General features: G+C 41.0%; 2 protein-coding genes across 3 annotated transcripts in view; both read left to right on the forward strand.

Moving 5' to 3' along the window:
- LOC117942937 (protein-glutamine gamma-glutamyltransferase 5-like) overlaps positions 1–4,691 on the forward strand; it is an 18,554-nt gene extending 13,863 nt beyond the window's left edge. The window contains exons 12-15 of the mRNA XM_034868757.1: positions 1,689–1,863; positions 2,082–2,245; positions 3,001–3,134; positions 4,424–4,691. Of these exons, the coding sequence (XP_034724648.1) occupies positions 1,689–1,863; positions 2,082–2,245; positions 3,001–3,134; positions 4,424–4,571 (621 nt within the window). The 3' untranslated portion in view covers positions 4,572–4,691. The remainder of the gene's footprint in view (positions 1–1,688; positions 1,864–2,081; positions 2,246–3,000; positions 3,135–4,423) is intronic.
- Positions 4,692–6,663: 1,972 nt separating this feature from the next.
- On the forward strand, positions 6,664–14,618 carry tomm34 (translocase of outer mitochondrial membrane 34). Of its 2 annotated transcripts, none has more exons than XM_034868759.1 (8): positions 6,664–6,681; positions 8,167–8,317; positions 9,617–9,716; positions 10,972–11,124; positions 11,981–12,168; positions 12,428–12,575; positions 13,019–13,145; positions 14,190–14,618. In XM_034868759.1, exons 2-8 carry the CDS (start codon positions 8,188–8,190, stop codon positions 14,289–14,291), a joined length of 948 nt encoding a protein of 315 aa, XP_034724650.1. In that variant the 5' UTR covers positions 6,664–6,681; positions 8,167–8,187; the 3' UTR covers positions 14,292–14,618. The 2 variants fall into 2 exon arrangements, with proteins under 2 accessions (XP_034724650.1, XP_034724649.1); XM_034868758.1 differs by lacking the exon at positions 6,664–6,681 and adding an exon at positions 6,682–6,905.
- Positions 14,619–17,405: the final 2,787 nt, after the last annotated feature.

Raw genomic sequence — 17,405 nt, forward strand, 5'->3', positions numbered from 1 at the left:
GTACTGTCAGGGTCCTCATACTCTGCTTCTGACTGGCTAGTAGTCCTTACCTAGGTACCTTCAGGTCCCGCCCTCATATTCGGCTTCTGACTGGCTAGTAGTACTTACTGCACATGTGTGACTCCCAACAAAGATGGAACAGAAGTGAGATGTCTCAGTCTGTCGCTAAAACAAAGAGCTCAACACACAGGGTGAAAAGAGGAGCTGCAGAAATGTGCAGTTTTTTTCTGAAAATTCAACCACATAAACCTGATCATAAAACTGATATAACATTTAAATACAACCATGACCCTGAAAATGAGCATAATATGAGCACTTAAATATTTTTACTATATTTCATTCAAAAACATCAATAATGACAAGGGTATACTAACTACAACAAGTCAATTTTATCAATGTAGCCCATCCATTCAGCCTGAAAAACCTCCTTAGGGAGGCGCTAAGGGGGCATCATTACCAGATGCCAAGGAGCCACCTCAACTGGCTCCTTTTGAAGCGAAGGAGCAGTGACTCTACTCCGAACTCCTCGCGGATGACTGAGCATCTCCCCTTATCTCTGAAGGGAGACGCCAGCCCCCCTCCCATTTCGGCCGCTTGTGCCTGGGATTTTGTTCTTTCGGTCATGACCCAGTCTCTAAATCCAGGGTTTCCACACTGTGGTAATCCACCTGCGTTAATAAGGATATGTTAATTGAAAACGGTAAGTGTTATTATCAACATTTTTGCCCGTTACACCGGTAATCGTTACACCCGTAGTAGTACAACCCCCGCTGCGTTAATTCTCCAGCCAATCTCCCGCTCCACTGTCCCTTCACTCGGGACCAAGACCCATGAGTACTTGAACGCCTTCATTTGGGGGTAAGGACTCATTCCTCCCCCAAATTAGGCACTCCATCAGTTTCCTGCTGAGAACCATGGCCTCAGATTTAGAGGTGCTGATCCTCCTCCCAGCCGCTTCACACTCGGCAGCGAACCGATCCAGTGAGTGCTGAAGGTCACGGATCGATAATGCCATCAGGACCACATCATCTGCTAAAAGCAGCAATGTCCCGACTTTTAAAATCACAAACAGGATTGGTGACAAAGCTCCGTTCTGGCAAAGGCCAACCCTTACCTGGTACGAGTCCAACATAGTATCGAGAACTGTGTAATAGTTGTTACCTGTAATTAAAGATAGGGTGGTGGTGCTGGTTGAGAGATGAAACACACACCCAAATATGAAATGCATTTGTGGCATTTTGCTTTAATTAGTGTAGTCTTCATTAATAGGTGCGTTTGTTACGATCGCCTGTATACCCTGCAAAGTGGACCGCACAGGGTATTCAGCCGTGTTAAATAAGATTTCAAACATGCTCAGTTTAAAGGGAACTGAGAACTGTATAGGCAAGTACTGAACTTCACAGGAAGTTCACAAGCAAGATTACCAAATGATCGAATATTTTAGTCCAGTAGTGTAAAATGTCCACAGTAGCAGCAATGTATCCAAGATGTTTTATAGCAGGGTGACGCATGACCAGTAAGTGATGTCTGCGTCGGTGACATTGCGCGTTGTTCCGAATGAAGGAATCGTATCAAGGGAAGTTTACTCAACCAAAATTTCCTTAACGGGGAACAGGATTTACTGTTTGTGGACACTGTGGAACAGAACAAGGCTAATTTCTCAGTCCTCTCATTTTGTGCTGTTGCAGGTGACTCCACCCAAGAACTGTGAGGATGTGAGACTGATGCTGGTGCTGCAGAGTAAGAACAGTGCTGCCATGCAACTGTCCATCAACATCAGCGTCCAAGCCATAAGGCACAACGGCTCGCCAGCTGGGACCATCCAGACCGAGGTGAAGGAGGAGACGCTACTCCCTGGGAAAGGTGAATCTTCTTCTGTGGGGGCTTTTCTGGACAGAGATGTTGCTGTTGAATTTTTGGGGAAAGATACCAGGACAGAAAAAGACAAATGTCTCAAAGGGTGGGCAAATAAAACCAACACCATCTGTGTGTCTACATAACACAAGGGTTAGGTGAGAAAACACTGTGTGCTTCTTGGAATTTGACTTTAAATCTCTCTTGTCTTTCTTTGTCTCTTGAAGATCTCTCCGTCCCTATCCAGGTCCCATTCTCTGTCTACTGGAAACCTATGTTGGAGTGTGACATCATGAAGGTTTCAGCCTTGGTCAAAGACAGAGAGAAGCCAGACAACGTGTTCCTTGCTGTGGATGACGTCGTGCTGCTTGACCCTCCGATCTCCATCACGGTCAGTAGAAGACTTCTGCATCTAAAATCAAGTTATCTAGCTTTGTAACAAATTAATAATATCAGTCCAGTGTATATAACAATATAGTCTCCAGACCTTCCTCCACAGCGCTGTGAAGGAGGGTCTAGCTAGTCCCAGCCATGTCTCACGGCACTAAAGTGAAACGGTGATGTTATTTAATCTATCGAGTCGTGTACAGGGACATGATTTTTTTTTCGTGGTGGTGAGCACGAATGTTACACTAATGTATTTCAACGGGATGCAATGGCGCCCTTGCAAAAGAAAAACCAGAGCTAGCAGAAGAGGGCATCATGTCAGGCTTTATTTTCCAGCATACATCCATTGAGCCAGACTAGGGTTTCCCCGTCTCAGGTTGTGTTAAGTTTCACGGCAATCCATCTAAAAAAATCTATATTTTATATTATAAGATATTTCAGTCTGGACTATAGACAATGGAGCCGCAACTAAGTCGATTTCTCTGAAAGCTTTAGTTACCTTTCAGATGACCGTGTCCCATCCCCTTCCTGTCCAGTGAAACCCATGTATCTCCAGATGTGTTGAGGTTATGATGATGAGGAATATTAGTGATGAAGTGAAAGACGTAAGTGTTCCTTCAAGAACATTCGCTTCCTTCTTAAGCTAAATAAGGTCTTTAAAAAGCCTCATAATTCAGCTGGTAAATGCATCATCACAAAGTTAAATACCGGGCTTTTTTGTGACACCATATAATCTGTTAAAATGTGTGTGGGTTCCAGGTTTCTGGTTTTACCAAACTGAACCGAGAGGCAGAAGGGGAGGTGGTTTTCACGAACCCGGTCCCCGATACACTGACGGAGTGTACTCTGAACATCTCTGGAAGTGGCCTGTTGAAAGAGGACCTTGAAGTCAAGTGAGTTTGCATGTTTTTATAATGTAGTAGTCTGTGGGACAACTCTAGTTGGTAATCCGTTAAAGTTGCAGTATACACAAGATACAAAAGCACAAAGTAAGGACTTGTACTTTTTTACTAGGGCTGGACAATTGAGTAAACACTTAACACGCTTAAAATTACTCACCGTTTGTCGGCTATGAACAGGCCACACATTGCTGCGGTCCGCTTGCCTCGTCCTCCGGTAACGTTAGCGGTTAGCAGGGTTAGCAGGGTTAGCAGGGTTAGCATGGCGGCGTTAGCCAGGACCAGTCTGGATCACTTTAATGGCTGTGTCTCAATTGTTTTTGCAAGTAACCAACTTGAGTACTCTATACAATTCAGTGTGAGTACACAAATGTTGAAATGACTGAAAAGGCCAGTCCCTAGTAGCCTAGCTAGGATAAATTAGCCTGAAGGTTTTTGGTTTGCGTATTAACAGGGATATCTGGCAACCCGGCCTGGCTGTCAGACTGAGCATTTGATACCAACACACACGCCAAAACACAGACAGACATTCAGTCACAGAACTGAAATTTCAAAGGCAAAACTCCTGGCTTTAGCATTGTTGTCAGGGTAATTTGGGGGATTTAGCACAGTAAATATATTACATAGTGCACCTTTAATGATATGAAAACCAGTTAAAGCTGCAACCGAAAAAGTTTCTCAGGCATTTTTATGGATGAATGTCTATTCAGTTAAATTTTCTTTGCGGTATATAGCGCCAAATCAAAACAACAGTTATCTCATTGTGCTTTTCATAAAAGAGCAGGTCTAGCCCATGCTCTGTGATGTTATTACTGAAACCCAACAATGTCTAAAATAATTAAGATCAAAATATATTTATACGCTGTGGTCAGCAGCTCTACAGCTCGCTCTGTGGGTCACTGTTGGCTTAACATTACGTCGCCCCAGGCAACTGATATTTAGCTGGAAGGTCAAGTGTTTGTGCACTTAGATTGATTAAGGCTGGGTCGAAATATTTTAAAAACTTGTGCCAATCTGATGCATATACCAACATCAAAACTTTTTGGGATTCCTTACTTTGAGACATCTTTTTCTACACAATCTTTTATTTTATTTGACAAAAGAATTCAAAACATCTCAAATGTTGAATTTAGTCTAACTACAAGGATCTGCACAACAACTTTGCCTAGATGAAACAGGTTAAAAAAACTTTTTCACTTAAATCCAGAAGTCGCTTATGAAAGAATAAGCCGACACAATTACGAATGTCATCTGATTTTTTTCTTTTTGGTGTGCAACCGCAGGATTCCAGATTTGAAGAAAAACAACCGAATACGTGTCAAGTTCCCCTTTGTCCCCTACAAGCTCGGGAAGAAGACGCTCGTGGCCAACTTCGACTGCTCCACCTTCAGAGACATCAAGGGCAGCTGCACCGTCGATGTAAAGCTGTAAAACCTCTGCATCGCTGAGGAAGAGTCAAACGTTGTGGGTTAAAGTTTGGATCTTGCTCCTTTGCAGAGAAAGGCAGCTGCAGTCGGTTTAGATGAACAACAAATCTACAATTTACGATTTTACCTATTTTAAAGGACTTAAACGCAACATTTCATGTTGCGTTTAAGTCCTTTGGAGATTGGAGAAACTTATTCTTATTCTATTATAAGTTATTCTACCATGTTTTTTTTTTTTTTAGCGTTTCATACTTTTAGTTGTGTGTAACGTCCATTAAAGTATTGTTTGATTTCAGGGGTCAGTTCACAGCCTGCCCCCCCTCACACACACATTATGTGCAGCACGACATGTTGCCTCACAGCCTAGTTCGTTGGCCCATTACTTTGTTAATCTTTTTATTTTATTTTTTAATGGATTTTATTTTTTAATTTGGGGGCATTTTTAGATTTTATTTTGATAGGACAGCAGAAGAAATGAAAAGAGGAAAGAGATAATTCAGATAATTGCAAGATTTAATTTGATTTTTCACAGCTACGCTCAAAGAAGTTCAACTATTGCCATGTCATTGTCAAGATCCATGTTTGTACTTACTGTAAATAACACAAATTTTATTAAATGCCGGATTTCAAAGATTTAAAAGCCACTTATATTGTTGAATAATAAGAAAAAACACTGCTCACGCCAGGCGCAAAGCAAGCATTGGGAGGCCGTGACACTGGCCCCGCCCAGCCAAGTTTGATCAAAATACATGTTTTATCAATATATATTAAACACAAGGAAATAAAGAAATATAAACTTGAGTTGTGTGTGTTGAATTTCTGATTGAAAAGAAACTGTTAAAAGGAGTCCTTGGAGACCCGGAATGTAACACTACAGGGTAACATTTTATTTGAATGGATAAGACTAACAGAAAAAAGAAATGGCACTTTAATGTAATACCATGACAACTAATCACACAAGAGAACATGGCAAGACAAAAAGATCTATAGTACATTTTTCTTAAAATAGAAACCTAACAACTGCTGCTTTCTGTCTAATGATGCATTCACTGCCGTTGGAAAGATGATAGTGGAGACCAACTTTTACTTTACACTTCTTGCTTTCCGTTAATTCTCCCAGTTAGGTCTGCTGTGCAAGGACTTAGCCGAAGTACCCGTGCTTGTTTGACTGTATTTGTGTCAGTTTCAAGTGATTTCACACTGACAACGAGTACATTTTGCCAAAACAATTATAAATGTAATAACTAGGTTGAATTGTGAAACCACATATAAAGTCATCCACTTGCAACAACAGAAATAAAGCTTGGATCTTATGCATGATATATGTGATAGAACATTATTGAGAGGGATTTTGCTGTATAATGACTTTACTCTTTCAAGAATAAGCTTTATTGAAGTGTGTGAATAGTTTGAACATTTAAGGCATTTGAATCCACTTTTAAGTTGCACTACTTACACACAGTTTAATGTACAGTAGGATAAAAAGTAGACCATAACTAAAAACAATGAAGCTGAACAAAGACAGGTAAAAAATAGACATATAACTATCATGTGCATTCAAGAATTAAATTCCCCACTAGCTCCATACTGGGTGGCCTTTTTCTTCCTCTGTGCTTGGGTCCTCTACTATTGGCCTGGTAGCCTGAGGGTTTTGTGCAGTATCAGCTGTTCCTAGGACTGCACTCTTCTGGTCAGAGAGCTCAGATGTTCCTGGAATTGGCTGGAGCCAGTCTCAGTTTAGGGGTACAGCCCCAAGTGCTCCGATTACCACTGGAACAACTGTTGCCTTCACTATCCACATGTTTTTAGCTACTCTCTAAGCCCTTTATATTGCCCATACTCTGTATAGATGTTCCTGTGTAGGGTACACTATGCCTGCCACTCATAGGCCATATGTAAGATAAAGTTTTCTTCTTGCACTTCAAAGCCACCAATTGCTACATCCTACAATGCTACATCCAATTTGGCCACCAGAGTGCGCACATCACTCATCCAAAGTCTTACAATTTCCAAAGGATTTGAACGCAGCGTAAAAAAAGAAAGAAACGAAACGTACCGTAGCCCCCCAACTAGCATCAAACTGAGAAGTTGGCGTTCCTACAGTCAGCTGCCTGGCGAGGTCCTTGGTACCGCACAAATCCCCGCAAAGGCAAAGGAAAGTTGCGTTGGAGAACATATGTATTTTTAACTTCCACAGAGTAATGCCAGTGTTAACAACGTACGCAACGGGTAACGTTACATATAGTTTCAGGTAGTCTCCAGTCGTTTCGACCAAGTCATCTGGTGTCGTGAAAAGGGGCTTCCTCGCTGTGTTGAACTCTCTCAGAACCGGCAGCCGGTAAGAAGTGTGCGAGCTTCCTTATATTAGCATAGCTAGCTGTAGTAGTGCGGTTAGCCTGCTAAGTTAGCTAGCTGTTCTATATTAAAACGCCACTCGGAGTAGCATAACTTAGCTAGCGCGCTAACTTAGCAGTTAAGCAACAACAGAGCGGAATTACTGCTGGTTAGAACAAGAGAGAACTCGGGAACATATCCAGGTGTGGCTTCTATTGAACCAAACCTAAAGTGCTAGTTTCGACACAGTGTCGTTGTGCTTGAGCAGCTATTAGCAGCTAGCGTTAGGTAAGGTACCAGGCTAACCAGTTAGTTTGCATGGCACGTCGGTAACGTTGCAGTGTGTACGTTAACTGGGCTTAATTGATTTAAGTCATGTTAAATGACTGTTAGGACATCATTGGCTAACACTGCGTCTCTATTATAGGGTGTCTAGTCCAACGTTATTTGTCCACCAAGCTACAACTACGCAGTTTAATAACACAACAGCCCTGCATTAAATTCTGAGGTTAGCTACAGGAATTCAATTATGTTTCATTTTGGTATGTAGCTAAACGAACACCATTAAGTGAATTAATATGCACATTATTGTAAAATATATGCTATTATCAACTTCATTGTTAATTTAGCTGTTTTAGTGAAGGATAAAAAATGTAGGATAAGACAATGTAAAGGGTTTAAAATATGACATTGATGTTTTAAAGAGGAACTGGGCTAACAATATGTATGTATTGAAACCAAGTATATAACATAGGTTTTCATTCATTTATATAAAGAGGGCTATTCTAAATATTAGAACCACCTCTCAGTAACCCAATACATTTGAATGGTAGAAAAGTAAAATAGATGCATGACATATATAGCACAGTTTGGTTCTGTGTATGGAATAGAATGAAGGATATCAAATTCCTCAACTAATACATTTAGAGAGTACCCAAGATCCTATTTGCTGGGAGCAAATGACAAGTCTGTTCACCTGCCATTTTGTAATTGTTGTAGAGACACTGAGTACTTACACAATACTACAGTAAACATTGATAAATGCAATAGCACTTTACATCCAGTGAAAAGATGCATGTGAGCCGTGAAGGACATACTGTTTTTTGACAGAAGTGTATATACACAGTACAGTAGTATGAGAGGTTGTATTTGGAAGCTGTTCAGTCACGTTATGTCGAGGTGGTGTGGCATAAATTAATTCTTTAGTTTAGAGGAGGTATGTGAGGTTTCAATGTCAGATAGTAACCAGTGTTTCATTTGTTCAGGTAACAGATACAGAAGTGAAGATGCCTCAAAAACAGAGGTCCAAGACCTGGACGGAGTTGAAACAAGCTGGAAATGAATGTTTCAAGGCAGGCCAGTATGGAGAGGCCACCAATACTTACAGCCAGGCAATCAAAGAGCTGGAGAAGTCCAGTAAGTGCTGCTTAGATACAGTATTACCTGTGTGGATGCAGGTATTTTAGAAATGGAATAGATGCAATGCTTTTGAACAACGTCATCGATGATATAGCCATATCTGCAGCCAAAATTCAATTGAACATGTAACTGTAAATCGAGGAATCTTTGTGCCTGTTTCTAAATGGTTTCCATGTCAATAGTTTGCTTTGGTACCTGATCTGTTTGGTCCGTTTAAGCGGAACCGAGGAGCGTTTTAGGGGACAGTCCGGTCTGGTTTGGGTGGTGTGAAAGTTCATACAAACGCTGGTACGCTTGAAAACAGGGGGCCTCAGTATGCTTCCAAGTCCACCAGAGTTTGGTTTAGGTGAGAATGAGATCTGATACAAATACGGGAGCTGAAAAAAACATTTTAATTTGAACCTTCTTTACTTCTAAGATTAACGGGAAGATAACTTCCAAATCCACAACCTATCATGTGCACACATTGCTTGTCGTGACAACACAACATCATCTCTCTCTCATCAGGGCGTCAGCTGCTCACATGATTTGCCTTCTTTTAAAATCTAAGAAACACTAAAGCAACACCAGAGACCCAAGATGCTATACATTTAGTGTTGCTTTATTATTACTGAGACCAGGAAGTGTCAACAGATATTTTATGTATTGAACAAAAATGCAGTCAAAATGCAACAATGTAGCAAGTTCGTCCCCGATCGCAGAGTCGATGGAACTATGGTGTGAACGTGCCCTTAGGCTCAGTGGATACCCACTCAAGCATATAATAACACAAGCAGTGTACACTTACAACTCAAATCAGTAGTAGATGGTACATGTCTAAATAAATATTAGAACAAAGCAAATAGTACATGAAAAATAACAGAGGCCTACGTTAAAGGAAACCTTGAACTAGGCCACACAACCAACGCATTACAACGTCAAACGCGTCCACTTTTGGGTTCAAACATACGATTTCCTTTTTTACCATTTGTTTAAGGCCCGAGGCTTAGAATCTCTGTAGCAGTCTGGAAAATAGATTTTCATAAAGAAAAACAAAGCGCTTCAAAAAATCTGAAGATGTTATCCAAATTATTTCAGGGGTCAATTCACAGAGCTCACGGGTTCAAGCCTGTTCCTTTATTTCCCAGTCAATAGAGGTTTCCATGGTGGTTTCACATGGTATAACTCTTTTTTTTTTCATTATGGCTGTCCCTCTTGTCTTTGCTCTTCTTTCTTGTTTTGTGAATTCTAAATGAACGTAGCTACATCATGTTCAGTTTGGTGCTCATCTTTGAACTATCTAATTTTTCTCTTAAGATAAAAAGGAACCCGAGGATTTGGGCATTTTGTACTCGAACCGTGCAGCCAGCTACCTGAAAGACGGCAATTGTGCGGAGTGTGTTAAAGACTGCAATATGTAAGTGTTTTTATTTCTGATTTAGTATTTTCTTTACATTTTACAACATGGTATCTGTAGTCGGTGACTCCGTGCAGTTTTCTTACTTTTTGTAACGTGCTTTGTTGTTTCAAATCATTTTTTTTTTGGACAATCGATTAATCGGTCAATTTTATCCTTGATCAATCGATGAATCGGATAAATAAAGAGACCAAAATAATCATATTTTTAACACAAGGGAAACATGCAAAAAACTTTCAGTAGTGAAATAAACCTGCTGTTTCTTAGTATGCTTAATTGGACCTGAGCTGTTAAAATAATAATAAAAAGGAAACACTTTTATATTAAGATCTTCCGCAAAATCTTCCGGGCAATGCAATATCTACATTGCCCATTATCAGCAACCATTCATCCAAGAAAAACATTGTAGAACCTTTTTTTGCAATGACGTAAGCACGTAAAGCAGTGTGAAAACTGCTGCCCCAGTTCAAAAGAACAAGGGTATTCTGTCTATAATGGCGTGCAATGGAAATTTCTAAGTGACCCCAAACCTTTGACTGGTAGTGTATCATGTATATAGCTAGTCATTGACATCAACAATCAAATCACTTATACTTACTTCATTTCCCATTTTGTTGGGATCAATAAATACCTATCTAAATATCTATCAAGCTACCACGATGCTAGCTACTAGCCGCTAGCCCCGTCAGTTTGGGAAACACTAATGAAGTTACAACCGCTTTACAGCATACGTACGTACATCCCTCGGATGTATCGTAAGATAATACCATGGATGCTTTAATAGAACACATTAGGTACACATATCCATGGCGATATGTGCGGCCGCAATCCCCCCCGCAGCGTGCAAAAACTTAAGACCCAACAAATCCATAATGAAGATTGTTGCTTAAAATTTTTATAATCATTTATCGAGACGTTGATTCATTGTTGCAGCTCTACGCTCATCTTTTTATGTTCTAACTTAGCTCAGATTTCCAAATAAGCTTAACTCCTAAAAGAGCCAGACTTGTCAAAAAGAAAGCCCACAGTGACAAACATCCATCAATCAAAATCAATAATGAACATGTTTACCTTCATGCCACCAACATTGTGTTGCAGTAAGGATGTTTTTGGTTTTAGACTTTAGACCACGGTCTCTTGCAGCTTTGACTTTTTATCTTGTTTCAATTGGAGATTAAGCCCATTGTGTCTTTACTCGTTGGAAGTCATCTGGACGAGAGGGTCTAACTTTTGATCTGCCCATATATTCTCTCAGGTCTCTGGAGTTGTTCCCATTCAATGTGAAGTCCCTGCTCCGTCGTGCCTCTGCCTATGAAGCTCTGGAGCGCTACAGGCACGCTTACGTAGACTACAAGACTGCTCTGCAGATCGACTGCAACATAGCTGCTGCGCATGACGGCACCAACAGGTACCCGGGCTGTAGACCGGCCGGGGGGGGGGGGCACGTCACATATCAAGAGAGGAAAAAGGAACCAGTGTTCAAATGTAGCCAGTCTGAGGAGTACTTCAAAAAAGATACAGATATGTTGTTTCAGTCATATTTATAGTCATATACTTTCTTCTTCATAGTGTCAAAACAAGCATGAATCTAAAAAGTCATAGTATTGCATTTAAAAAAAAAAAAGCCATTTAAAAAGTCAAAGTGGGGTATATCGAAGAAAGAAAAAGTTATAGCAAAGCGTGTGTATGGCATGCTGTGCTAACAACTGAGCCAGTGTGCCAGCAAAATAAAATCACGTTAAAAACAGTAATAGCTGAGCCATTAAAAGTCATAGTGTGGTATGTCAAATAAAGTACAGTATGTTGGAAAAAGTGATTAAAGTGTCATAGGATGTTGATAAAAAAGTCAGGGTATAGGATGTTGATAAAAGTGACAGAAAAGTCTAGTATATCGGAAATTAGTCATAGCATGTCTCAAAAAGTTGTTGTTATTGTCGATTATGTATGTATGATAGTCATAGTATGTATAGAAAAAAGTGATAGTATAGCATGTCAAAAAAAGTAATAAACAAATCATGGTATATTATGTATATTAAAAAGTCAAGTACAGTATGTGGAAAAAAAGCCATTAAAAAGTCATAGCATTGTATGTCAGAAAGAAATGGCCAGCCTGGACTGGATCTCCAACCAGGGTCAGAGTCTCTTAGTCTTAGTACAGAGCTGTGCTAACCCCGGAGCCAGCGTGCCACTAAACACCTTCCGTTAAAACAGTAATGGGACAGAGAAAGTCATCACGCTGGTCTTTCTCCTCTCCTCTTTCCCAGGATGACGAAGGCTCTCACCGAGGCCGACGGCCTGTCCTGGAGAGAAAAGCTTCCTCCCATCCCCACCGTGCCGCTGTCTGTCAGAGAGAAACTAGCCCAGAAAACCCCACCCAACGGTGCCCCACCCAACGGTGCCCAGCCCAACCCTACACCCAAACAGAACGTCAACAGACAAGTGAACAAACCTAGTGAGAAGATTCCTATTTTCTGCTGTTTTCTGTTCATGTCACTTAAGTTATGACTACCCTGATTTTCTATTTTTATTTAGCTAGAAAGACCTTGGGGGTCAGCAAATGTATTTTGATTTAAACCACTTTGAAAGTGATGTTTCAATTATTTGAAAGCTTTAAGTCTTAACCCCTATTTATGTGGAACTGCCATCAAGTGGTTTAAAAAAAAAAATATGATTCCCGAGCATTTCTCATGCCATTCTTCTCTTCTGGATAGTTCCCAGTGATAAAGACACCAAGAAAGCCCAAGCCCTGAAAGAAGAAGGCAACGCCCTGGTGAAGAAAGGAGAGTACAAGAAGGCCATCGAGAAGTACAGCCAGAGCCTGAAACACAACCCGGCCGAGATCACGACCTACACCAACCGGTGGGTCACCGCTTCACTCAGTCACACTCAATGTAGCATGTTAATCAGTCAAGACAATACCAATATAGGGAATTTAAGTCATGAAATTAATAATAAATATACAGTACTGGTTTTCAGGATCGAGTTATGTGAAATAATGATAATTATAACGCTGGGTTACAGTGGAGAATTTTAAAATGCCACGAATGGTTTAAACTAACAAAATCAAGTTGTTTTCATCCTAGAATGTATTAATTATGTAATGAATCAGAACAGATAGACAGCCAGGGTAATATTTATTCAGGAGCCATCATATCTTAGGAACACTACAAATATATCTATGATAAGTTTGTGTATTAAAGTAAGTGACATCAGTTCAAACAGACTAGTTGGTTTTTAGCTAGAAATTTCTTTATATACGTTTTCAGAATGTTGTTTGTGTGTGTTTGTGTGTGTGTGATCAGGGCGCTGTGTTACCTGTCAGTGAAGCAGTACAGAGACGCGGTCCGAGACTGTGACGAGGCCCTGCTGATGGACCGCAGCAACATCAAGGCTCTCTACAGGAGGGCCCAGGCCCACCTGGGGCTCAAGGTGAGAGGGGATCTCTGTACCTGGAACCAGTTCCTGTCAGGTGTCTGTGTGGAGGATTCCAGGGCGGGTGACAAAATAAAAGCATTTCCTAATTGCTGATGCATCCCCCTGGCAACCCCCACAGTAGTCATCAGTATCTCTCACACACACACACACGTCGACTTTGCGTAATGGAGGTTGGAGTTCTGTAGACGTCATAGCCACGATGTTCTTAATAAACATAACTTAGTACAAAGATTACCACAGTACAACATTCAGTAGACACAGATGGCTAGACTCCGTACCTGGATGTCTTATCTGGGTTCTGGATCAGGAAAAAGTCTCCTTAATGATCTCAAGGCAGGTTTTCATTGAAAATGTTGCATAGTTTGCAATACATCTCGTGTCATGAAGGTTGTATTTTTCCAACGTTCGCCAGAACCATTTTAAGGGCATGATCATTCTTTTACCATGACGGTCCTGTTGAAAGAGTTGTGTCTGGGAGAGAGACGGCAGATAAGGATTTAGTGGCATCTAGTGGGGAGGTTGTAGACTGCAACCAACTGAAGACCCCTTCGCTCTGCTGTCCCCTTCCAGGTGTGTAGCAGACACTACGGTGGCCTTCAGGTGAAGTCAAAACATGAACGGCCGTCTCTAGTGCTAGTGCTGGCTTGGTTCTCTGTGGGCTTCTGTAGAAACATGGTGGGCTCTGCTCCCTCAGTAAATAAGAAGGGATCATTCTAAACAGAACCACAACGCTTAGTTTCAGGTGATTATACACCAATGAAAACCTATTTATGAATATTATATTCAATTTCTGCTGATAGATCCCCCAAAGTCCTACACACAGAATCTCCGCAACTTCCCTAATTCTAATACAGTCGCGATTAACAAACAAGTATGCCAGAATAAAAGTTCTCTTCAGCAATGATAACATTCAAATTGAAGAAAGAACACTCATGTGGGGACACGTGCACTACCAAGGAACATTTACTCGTTTGTTCTTGTCACGGCTCTCCTCCACCTCTTCGTGTCCCACTCCTAACCGTGTTGTCGTCCCTGCAGGACATCAAGGCCTGCGAGGACAACCTGAACAGCCTGCTCAAAGTGGAACCCAATAACTCGGCGGGCCTGAAGATGCTGCAGGAGGTGCAGAAGAAGAAATGACCACACACCAGGGATCTGTCACGGCGCTGCGTACGGAAAGAAGAGGAAGAGGAAGAGGATGTTTGGATGAAGAGTCAGGAGACAGAGACGTGATTCAGCCGCTTCAGGTCAAGGACTTGACCTGCGTTTCCCAAAAGTTTCATTCAAAGGTCTTCTGGAAAACGCAGCTCTGGTTGATGGACCAGGAAGAAGCCTTGGCAGTGTTTGTCTTCTACCAGTTCTAGTGTCACTGAGTATTTATGGTTATTTATGAGAGCTGAAATTGACACGTCATAATTCGAACTGAGAATAAGCCTTTACCATCCTCGTGTGTATGAGTTCAGCAGGTAATCAGCCATCATGTATCAGGCTTGTCTTTCACACGCAACACCAAAGACCATCCGCCATATGAGGAGACATTGGAAAGCTTCCCATTAACCATAAAAAGAGAAATTAATGACCCAAGGAGATGTCAAAAGTAAAACATTTGCATACCATCACATGTAGCGACTCAAATTCTTGTTGCAATCAAGCTAATTCTTGCTTCTATAAAATGTCAAACACTTATCACAAATTTCTAACTTGCTAATTTCATCTGACAAACAGTCCAAAACCATATATAATAAACAATAATAATCATATATGTTAGTATCCCTTAAAACCAATCTAGGAGACCTTTGCGTGGCGTGACTGCTAATTCCAAATAACTGCAGCTGCACTCCCATTTAGACTTTTATGTATTTTAGCATCGGTGATTGTGAAGGTTTATTCTGTATTTGAATTACAAGTGAACAACCATTTCTCACTTATGTGAGTGTCATGTTTTACACTCAGGTAGTTTACTTATTTATCCTTTATGTCTGAGGCTTTTGTTTGTTTGAATGCATTTCTCTGGGTTGTTGAGGCAGTGTTCACACCACATGGGATGACGGTAGAGAGTAGCGTGGTTGACATGGCAACCGAGGAGTCGGCCAAACACTGGTTCAAAACAGCACATACGAGTTTAAATTTAGCTAACGTGAGGCGTCATGTTTTCTTTCCTTTTTGTGCAATTCTGGATTTTTCTGGACGACTGACGTGAACTGTACCTACAAGTCAAACTGGTAGTAACGCTAACTTTATTACTTTTTGGACCAGAGCATCACTTTGTTCCTTTGAAAAGACACACATGAACAAAGTAAATATCCTCAGACGGCTCCTCGTATCCAAAGTACTGTCCCATTCTGCGATCTTATTTATACCATTTCATCGTACTATTGTGAAACGAGTATAAACGTCATCGGTGATCCAGCTTTAGTTTGGCAATCTCCGTCTTGCCTGAAGTGCCTGTCATCCTCCGTCATGTCTGCTGTTCACCATTAGTGTCTGGTTTAAAGTACAAATAGAAATACATTTCATCAACACATCTACGCTCCTGTGTCTGCAGGGTAACCACAGCCTGGCCCACTGGAAACTGAGCTCCTCATGTTTGATCACATTTCTGCTGTTTTTCTAATTTGCTATTTTGTTTCTGTCAACCGGCTCCAGTTTTAACCGCAAATAAAGTTAAGAGATGAACAGACCCATAACGACCACGCCTTTTCTATGACTTCAGAGCAAATATTCTACATTTTGGGAAACACTAACAGCATTTTGACAGCAAAATAGATCACTACCACTCGTCTGTCGCTGCTTTACTAAGTAGAATATCTGGAAACAGCTAGCCTGGTTCCGCCCAAAGGAACCTACATCTGACCTAGTCACCATTTTACCAGGAAATATGTGTCTGACTAATTCTTAGCTCTGAACGCTTGCCAGGAAGTAACTGTGCCTTGCCAAGGAAAAATCCAGAACATATCCCACTAAAAGGCTGCATTTCTGTTTCTGTTGGACTTTAACAAGCCAGAACGTGTTAACCAGTGAGCTTCAGAGGCGCAGATAGAAGGATTTTGGTCCCTTTGGACTGAACCATGCTAGCTGCTGGCTAACTTCATGTTTGCAGTAGGAGTTGAACCCATTCAGTCCCAAAAGATAAATTGTATACATAATCTTGACAAGCAGCACAGTAAGATGCAATATCTTGTTAAAAGACATTGCTGGAGATGTTGATTTTGAGAATGTGGCTTTTTTGGAGAAGTCGTCAAGGTTTGTAGCAGAACACATTAGAACTTGCGGACAACCTCAAATCGGAAGTGCAACTAACAGATTAGGTTTGTGTTGGCAGACGTGACTCTTCCAACATCCGGTCCAATTTGAATAATTATTTTTAAGGACAGGGGATTTACAGAAGGAGCACCGGTTTGGGGTTTTTTCAGTGGTCTTATAGTCAAAGATCTGATTGGTTTGGATCCATCCTGTGCAGAAGTCTTTCAGCTCAGTTAAAATCCCAACCATCTGACAAGACTAGTTGAAGCATAATAAATTAAATTGAATCTTTACTAAAAAAAAAAAACTTTAATAAAAAGGTTATTCTCTCTTCAGTCACCATGCTCTCTCTTTGGGAGTCTTACATGACACTTAAGTATTAATTAATTAAGTATTAATAATTTCCATAACTGACCCAGAGAGTGTTGCCGTGTTTATCTTCTGCACGTACGCAGAATGAACGCTTCGTTCTGCCGTTTGGTCTTCTGTGAAAACCAAATGGGAATAAAAGTTAGCCTCTTAATGCCTTTGCATACATCCGTTAGGAGAGCAGACATTATCCAGGAGAACACCGCAGCCTTCTGTTATCCTGCTGAATATTTGCATTTGAGGGAAAACACCCAAACCGTTTGGAAAAACTCAACACGTCCATGATGTCATGATTTTTGAAATGCTACTCCAGCACTTTAAGCATTCCAGACCAACTTCCTGCGTGCTTTACATCTTCAATCTGGAAAGTTAAAATGAGAGAGTGAAACCAACATGCGGCATTAACAGGCTCGTGGCGGTAAGAAACAGAACAGGGCTGATTCGGAACTGATAAAACCTTTATTTCACTTTAAATCGTCTTTTACATTTTGTCCTGTTCATAACATGTAAGGTGAAACTAGAGTTGGATTTTATTTTTTTTATTTTTTTAAAAGACATACACAAATCTAGTATTACTTCAATAACCAGGGTGGTGGTGGGGGGGGGGGGGGGGGGGGGGGGGGGGGGGGGGGGGGGAGGTGT

This window comes from Etheostoma cragini, chromosome 4 (assembly GCF_013103735.1).
Source record: "Etheostoma cragini isolate CJK2018 chromosome 4, CSU_Ecrag_1.0, whole genome shotgun sequence".
Lineage (NCBI taxonomy): Eukaryota > Metazoa > Chordata > Actinopteri > Perciformes > Percidae > Etheostoma > Etheostoma cragini.

What these genes read in the sequence shown, in the direction of transcription:
- tomm34 (XM_034868759.1), top strand. Translation starts at nt 8,188, where the DNA reads ATGCCTCAAAAACAGAGGTCCAAGACCTGGACGGAGTTGAAACAAGCT. An exon ending in TGTGTTAAAGACTGCAATAT is followed by an intron (nt 9,717 to 10,971) that starts GTAAGTGTTTTT and finishes ATATTCTCTCAG; the next exon opens with GTCTCTGGAGTTGTTCCCAT. An exon ending in AGGCCCACCTGGGGCTCAAG is followed by an intron (nt 13,146 to 14,189) that starts GTGAGAGGGGAT and finishes TCGTCCCTGCAG; the next exon opens with GACATCAAGGCCTGCGAGGA.